Source organism: Carassius auratus, unplaced genomic scaffold (genome assembly GCF_003368295.1).
Source record: "Carassius auratus strain Wakin unplaced genomic scaffold, ASM336829v1 scaf_tig00035888, whole genome shotgun sequence".
In the NCBI taxonomy this organism is placed as follows: Eukaryota; Metazoa; Chordata; class Actinopteri; order Cypriniformes; family Cyprinidae; genus Carassius; species Carassius auratus.
Window position 1 is genome coordinate 28,324 of NW_020526272.1, and position 7,959 is coordinate 36,282.

At 38.6% G+C, this 7,959-nt stretch overlaps 1 protein-coding gene across 1 annotated transcript; it reads right to left on the minus strand.

Moving 5' to 3' along the window:
* Positions 1–774: 774 nt before the first annotated feature.
* On the minus strand, positions 775–7,647 carry LOC113082376 (tumor necrosis factor receptor superfamily member 26-like). The gene is made up of 8 exons (XM_026254038.1): positions 7,488–7,647; positions 7,009–7,117; positions 4,954–5,082; positions 4,564–4,678; positions 3,938–4,023; positions 3,656–3,771; positions 3,518–3,536; positions 775–2,277 (listed from the first exon to the last, which is right to left on the minus strand). Exons 1-8 carry the CDS (start codon positions 7,530–7,532, stop codon positions 1,994–1,996), a joined length of 903 nt encoding a protein of 300 aa, XP_026109823.1. The 5' UTR covers positions 7,533–7,647; the 3' UTR covers positions 775–1,993.
* Between the last annotated feature and the right edge of the window lie 312 nt (positions 7,648–7,959).

A 7,959-nucleotide genomic window follows, 5' to 3' on the forward strand; every position in this document is an offset into this window, starting at 1 on the left:
CAGCTCATGTGGGCTGGCTGTGGTTTCTGCCCTGTTGATCTGTTCTAGCGCACGCATGTGTGCCAATGTGTACCACACTTTGGAGGTGGTTGTTTTTGTTCCTTGTCTGCTCTAGATTCTGTAGACTGGGAAATGTGTTCCAGTGTTAAGTTTCCACAGTCTGTCATGATTTAGGGTCAATGTCATCTGCTGGTGTTGGGCCATTGTGTTTTTAAAAAAATAAATAAAGTCACTGCACCTGATTATCAAGAAATTTTGGAGAACTCCATGCTTCCTTCTGCTGACCAGCTTTTTGTAGATTGATTTCATTTTCCAGCAGGATTTGGCACCCGCCCACACTGCCAAAAGTTGGTTAAATGACCATGGAGTTGGTGTGCTTGAGAGAATCTATGGGCTATTGTCAAGAGGAAAACGAGAACCAAAACATGCAGATGAAACGAGAACCAAAAAATGCAGATGAGCTGAAGGCCACTGTCAAAGAAACCTCTGCTTTCATACCACCTCAGCAGTGCCACAAACTGATCACCTCCATGTCACGCCGAATTGAGGGAGTAATTAAAGGAAAAGGAGCCCCTACCAAGTATTGAGTACATGTACATTAAATGAACATGTGAACATATGAACATTTCGTAAAAATAAAACAAATTGAGAAAATAAACACTTTTTAAGGCTAGTCTATGCAGTTTTCATTTCATTAGTGCTCTTACTCACTAACTAGAATTGTGTTCTCACATTCATGAGGGTGAGTAAATGATGACAAGAATGTTCATTTTCTGGCTGAACTGTCCCATTTATCTCCGAGACATAAGTGAGCATTTATTCCAGTGCACCACAGTGTCAATTGAAGCAAGTTCACAATAACCATTTTTTTACAGACTGATTTAGATTGCTCCTTATAAATGAAAGCAAGAAGGAACAGAAGAAATGAGAGAAAAACAGCAAGTATGTCCCAAACAGAGCTGGAGAGAGCAAAACCAGCTAAACCTTGACTGATGAGGAAACAAGAGTCTAATAGAAGTGAGAGAGTGAGGGAGAGGGTGAAGAGAGGAAGCATCTTGTCCAGCATATGTCTAGAGATGAATGAAAAATCCCTACGTTCAGTGGGCGCTCCAGGGGCCGGATGTTTCCTCACCACCATTTGCACATGTCAAGTCACTAGGTTCATTCTTAATCACGTCTCACCTTTACCAGGATTTAAATGTCACTTCTGTGTCTGCCAGATTAATGTGAGACCAAATTAAACTAAAGGCTGCAGAAATCGCCCTTAAACTCAAACAAGATTCTGATAATCTTATGTTATTAAATTCTACTAGGAAAATCATGGATCAATTGGATTTTGATAAAAACATTGTACTTAAAAGGAATAAAATGAATGTTGCACTGTGCAATAGAAGACCTTTATCATATTGCTTTCTCGAATCTGCAATTTTTCATGCTGGTTTCATGTGTTTCCATCTTTTTTTGTGGAATTCCAGTCATACTTTTCCAGAGATTATTCTGCAACTGCATGGATAGACTCTTTGCTGGACTTCACCATGATGTGCAGTAAAAAAAAAAAAAACATAAGTATGTCCTCTTAATGTATGTAAACAACAGTAAACCAACTCCACCATCACGGGAAGAAGGAGGCGGGAACCGACGGACATTTAAATGAGACTTTAAGAATAAAATAAACACAAAACAGCGTGACAGCCCCTCGTGGACGACTGCCGTGCATATATGAAAACAAAACACAAAATAAAGCCCAGGCCTGATCCTCTCTAGTCCTTCACCATCGTCGCTCCTCTGTTGTATCCTTCAGATCTCCTCCGTGGGACGCGAGACCGGTGAGTAAAGCAGGTGTCGCTAATTTCCAAATCACTCCAGCGGCCTCATTATTTAAACAAGATGAAAAGTAAAATCACAATATGGCTGTTATCCATATTCCTCCATATCTAATGTCAAGGGAAAAATCCTATATTTAAACACTGTGCATATTTACTTGGCACCTCATTCAGTTCTGTCCCTTCTCAACAATTTTCCGGATCTCATCTGCTGTTTTTCGTTGCTTCATTTCATACAGCGTATTGATGAGAGCTGGGTAGGCTCCACATAAACCTTGTCTCTCGTACCAAGCATGCAGAAGTGCGTATTTCTGTTCTTTCACATCATTTTTGTTGTTAAGCTCATGCTCCTCCATTTCAGCTTTCCTCATGCCACTGTGCCTGGCAATATGTTTCACCGTTTTCCAGTCCAGAACGTCAACAATATCTAGTAGGTGAGGGTCCAGGTCTAAATCTACACAGAAAAAGAAGAGCACTGATATTAGCTTCTTGTCCTGCTATTACTGTGATCTAATGTCTTTATATTCCAGACACTTTCCATCAACAGGGTACAAAACAGGCATGGATTTATTTTAATAACTGCTTATTTTAATACACTGCTGATGACGTGTTTTATTCGTATGGTACACATTGTATAGGTAACTATAGTTCACTCTATTCTTCTCTTGGTTTAAAGATGACTTATTCCGATGATACATGGGGCGACATTTTTTGAGCAATTTTGCTTTGGCACTTTTCTATTGAGAATGGTTAACAAATTTCTATCTGGATACTTTAGATCAGTTGTGGGCCCTGTGTATCACCTGGTTGCCTGTTGATGGCAACGTCGCCCCCTCACCCAAGATGAGTGTGAAATGTCAAAAATAATGGTTTATTTAAAAAATATATAGTTGCCAAATACATAAGCTTTCTAGCATTAATAACTAATAGCTACAATTTAGGACAGTCCGTTTCACAAAGTCACATTTTTTTGTTTATGTTGGATATGTTTAATAGAGAGCTAAATGATCGTAGTTTGTTTATTATTTTGCTGTATTGTTGTTGTTTGTTGCTGTTCAAGTTGTTCTAACTTAAAATGATTCATCTGTTAAATGGGTCGCAATGAATGTGTTATGTTAGGGAATCAGTCGCAATGAGCTTGTGTTTCATTGTAAAGCAGACACAATTAAGTTTTTCTGGTGGTTTTGGTGGTGTCACTTGTCTATATTTGTGATAAAACTGATGCCTAAAACTGCTAACATTTTTATTCCCTGGATGTCAGATTTTAGAATTTGGTGGCTGTGCGATTTTGTTTTATTCAATACTCTGCCATCTGTATTTGCTAAGAAGTTTTTAATAGGTTAATTCACTCAGAATACATGTTTCATTCCACTGATCTGCCTCACGACCAAATCTCTATCTGTGTGAACCCTGTATTCTAATGGTTGTAGTAATATCGGTCTGACAAATACGTAAATGGGCCACAAAAGGATCTTTTTATATATACTTTTACTTTGTGCTATGTCATCGCCCCCTTTCGTCACCTCAGCCGCCCCCTCATCAGTGCTGCGCTGGTGCCGGCTCTGGTATCATCAACCTTACTTTGATGTATTTACATGATTTTAAACCAACGACCTGGTGTTGGGACTGCTAATATTAGATATTTAAAAACTTTATATGGTAACATATCAAATTGTTCTCAGAAGTAAACATACCTTCCAGTGTCGGGGGTTTCTACGTGGGGAGAAACAGACAAATCCATCAGTCACAAAAGTTTTAAAATGCAAATAAAAAACTTCAACTGTAACACCACAAGGGTGCAGTGAAAGTTTACAACAAGAGAATTGACTCACCGGATCGATAGGTCTGCCCTTAAAACAATACTTTTTGTTTCTCTGTAGCCAAAGGACCACCAAAATAACACCACCCACAACTATGAGTAGTAATACCAAACCAGCTACAGTGGCCCCTGAAATAAGCAATCATAGGAGTCCATTATCTGTAATGTTCTTAGAGTTTATACTGCATAAGCTTGACTGTTTTTCAGTTATTGCTTATACTGTGTGTACACAGAAGTGCTCTTGGGACATGGGCATTTTAGCATGTAATGAAATCAGTGATAAAGCAGCCCTTGCCTTGGTGGTTTTCAGGCTCTTTGGCATCATGGCACACAGTGTTGTTGGTCTCTGTACAACTTTTTTTCACTCCATATTTCTCACACCTGTGGGGTAAACAATATATAAACAGAGACATCTAAATAATAAACTATAAAAATGCTTAAAATGTCAGATCTTCGAGGAACTGTTAGCAAACCCCTCAGCAGAAACACTCTATGGCCAACTGCACCAGTGTTACAGTTATTTAATTAATATTGCTATGTATTATGAAAGCACAAGCATTGCTGCTATTTTTCTATTTTGTGTGTGTGTGTGTGTGAGAGAGAGAGAGAGAGAGAGAGAGAGAGAGAGAGAGAGAGAGAGAGAGAGAGAGAGAGAGAGAGAGAGAGAGAGAGAGAGAGAGAGAGAGAGAGAGAGAGAGAGAGAGAGAGAGAGAGAGAGAGAGAGAGAGAGACTAAAGAAAACTTATATCAAGAACATTTTAATGTTTCCGCCACACCGAGTCTGCATTTTGCTTAGATTTTACTTGGTTTGAATTGGAGCAACATAAGAAATCTGCATGCACAAGTTTTTTATAGTAATCTCCATTCTAACTTTCTAAACACATAGAAAGAATAGAAAGAAAAGGTTATTTGGCTACATACGTGTCACATTGATAACAGATCTTGCACAGGTTACCATTGTCACAGTAAAAAGAATTCTTGCACTTGCAGACAGTGTTGGAATATAGCGAACATTTGTCCTTTTCTTCCATGTTTGCTATTGCAAGAACAGAAAGCAGAAATAAGTTTTGTAAGAATTTGTACAATTTGTTTCGCCCATGCTTCCATTTGGGCTTCAAGAAGCACAGTACTAGCCTTTGAAAACAGTCCAATCTCTAGCATTACGTTTTGACTAATATTTTCAAAATAACAGTTGACTGTCTACAGCCCGTTTGTTAAATTTCCTGTTTATTAGAGAGTATAAATAAAAATGATTTGCAGAAAAATCAGTTTAGTTGACAAAACTAACAAGGTTCATATGTTAAGACCTACCATTGGAATCGCAGACTTTACAAGGCCAGCATTCGTTCTCACTGTTCAGGTGATCCATATAGGTGCCATGCTCACACAGCTCACAATCTGTTTCATTTGTATCTGTGCAGTCTTTCAAGACCCTTTTACCTGTAACACAAACAAATACACACTGGTAGCTATATATCCTTGAGAACATCCTTCTGTTCCAATCTTATCTAAGTGATCCAGAAATAACTTTAAGTTCATCTGATCACAAAACAATAAACTATTCCATATTTAATTATTTGTTGTAATATCGGGGATCGACAACCAGAAAAATAAAGCCCTGCTGAATGTAAATCTATTCAAACCCTATGCCTAGACTTTTGATGTGAAATAAGAAACGAAGTCCACCTCGCTAACAATATATACAGTATTGTTCAAAATAATAGCAGTACAATGTGACTAACCAGAATAATCAAGGTTTTTAGTATATTTTTTATTGCTACGTGGCAAACAAGTTACCAGTAGGTTCAGTAGATTGTCAGAAAACAAACAAGACCCAGCATTCATGATATGCACGCTCTTAAGGCTGTGCAATTGGGCAATTAGTTGAAAGGGGTGTGTTCAAAAAAATAGCAGTGTCTACCTTTGACTGTACAAACTCAAAACTATTTTGTACAAACATTTTTTTTTTCTGGGATTTAGCAATCCTGTGAATCACTAAACTAATATTTAGACCACAGTTTTTTAAAACTGCTTGACATCTGTGTGGCATGGAGTCAACCAACTTGTGGCACCTCTCAGCTGTTATTCCACTCCATGATTCTTTAACAACATTCCACAATTCATTCACATTTCTTGGTTTTGCTTCAGAAACAGCATTTTTGATATCACCCCACAAGTTCTCATTTGGATTAAGGTCTGGAGATTGGGCTGGCCACTCCATAACATTAATTTTGTTGGTTTGGAACCAAGACTTTGCCCGTTTACTAGTGTGTTTTGGGTCATTGTCTTGTTGAAACAACCATTTCAAGGGCATGTCCTCTTCAGCATAGGGCAACATGACCTCTTCAAGTATTTTAACATATGCAAACTGATCCATGATCCCTGGTATGCGATAAATAGGCCCAACACCATAGTAGGAGAAACATGCCCATATCATGATGCTTGCACCTCCATGCTTCACTGTCTTCACTGTGTACTGTGGCTTGAATTCAGAGTTTGGGGGTCGTCTCACAAACTGCCTGTGGCCCTTGGACCCAAAAAGAACAATTTTACTCTCATCAGTCCACAAAATGTTCCTCCATTTCTCTTTAGGCCAGTTGATGTGTTCTTTGGCAAATTGTAACCTCTTCTGCACATGCCTTTTTTTAACAGAGGGACTTCGCGGGGGATTCTTGAAAATAGATTAGCTTCACACAGACGTCTTCTAACTGTCACAGTACTTACAGGTAACTCCAGACTTTCTTTGATCATCCTGGAGGTGATCATTGGCTGAGCCTTTGCCATTCTGGTTATTCTTCTATCCATTTTGATGGTTGTCTTCCGTTTTCTTCCACGTCTCTCTGGTTTTGCTCTCCATTTTAAGGCATTGGAGATCATTTTAGCTGAACAGCCTATCATTTTTTGCACCTCTTTATAGGTTTTCCCCTCTCTAATCAACTTTTTAATCAAGTACGCTGTTCTTCTGAACAATGTCTTGAACGACCCATTTTCCTCAGCTTTCAAATGCATGTTCAACAAGTGTTGGCTTCATCCTTAAATAGGGGCCACCTGATTCACACCTGTTTCTTCACAAAATTGATGACATCAGTGATTGAATGCCGCACTGCTATTTTTTTGAACACACCCCTTTCAACTAATTCAACTAATTGCCCAATTGCACAGCCTTAAGAGCGTGCATATCATGAATGCTGGGTCTCATTTGTTTTCTGAGAATCTACTGAACCTACTGGTAACTTGTTTGCCACGTAGCAATACAAAAATATACGAAAAACCTTGATTATTCTGGTTAGTCACATTGTACTGCTATTATTTTGAACAATACTGTACTGTGTAGGCTATGTGTGTATAGGCTATATTAGATCCTACCTGTGGGACAGAGGCAGCACTCTCTTCCCTCGTGCGGATAAGTCCCGTATTCACAGTCGCTGCGTCTCGTGCGCAGGCTCCTGCCTTCTGTCAGCCCAACAGTAAACATCTGAAACATGGGAAAACGGCACTTAACAGATCAATTCTGAAATTAAAGTTAAGTTTTCTTGTTGAAATTCTTTTCAGGCATGCCTTGTCAACCGCAGTTACACCGACCATACCGCTTCAGAAAGCTAGCGACAAAACGAAACCGAAAATGATTCTCAACCTTTTATACTAAATGTTTAGTACGTTTATACTATCTTCTCTAAGTTGTATTCAATTATTTTAAAACCGAAATCAACAAATATAATAAACACCGATTGAATACATTTCTGTATTCCTCAAGGGATGGTGGTTGTTGATGTAGGGCGTTTAAGATATGCAGCATTAAACTCAGTAGGCTATAAAATTGAATAAGGTTTAAAGGTTTTACTTACCGCACACCACAGAAACACGACGACATGTCGCCGTCGTACATACATGTCTGAATAGTAGCCTAATAGACACGGAGAAAGTTTAAATAACCAAATACACCATCAACAACATGTAGAGAGGAAAGGGAAATGGGAGTGTTTTTCGCGATGGGAGTAGACGGTGTTTTTCGCGAGCTTTTTTGTTCTTTTCAACTGAATCTTATCAATTGGTCTAAACAAAACGGCTCAATCAAAGCTATTCTCGAGATAATAATAAAAAAATCACATACTCATTGAATCGAGTATATAATAGTTGGTTTTAATGAATAGCATTAATTGCATAGCCCTCAAGGAGCGATTGATTTCCTAAATAAGGTATGATGTACATAAATCAAACGAACCGGTTCACTGAAACGAACTGTTCAAAAGAACCGATTCGATGTAAATGGGGCGGACTTTCCACTACTATGGAGCTGTGTTAGGGTATTCTAGGGAA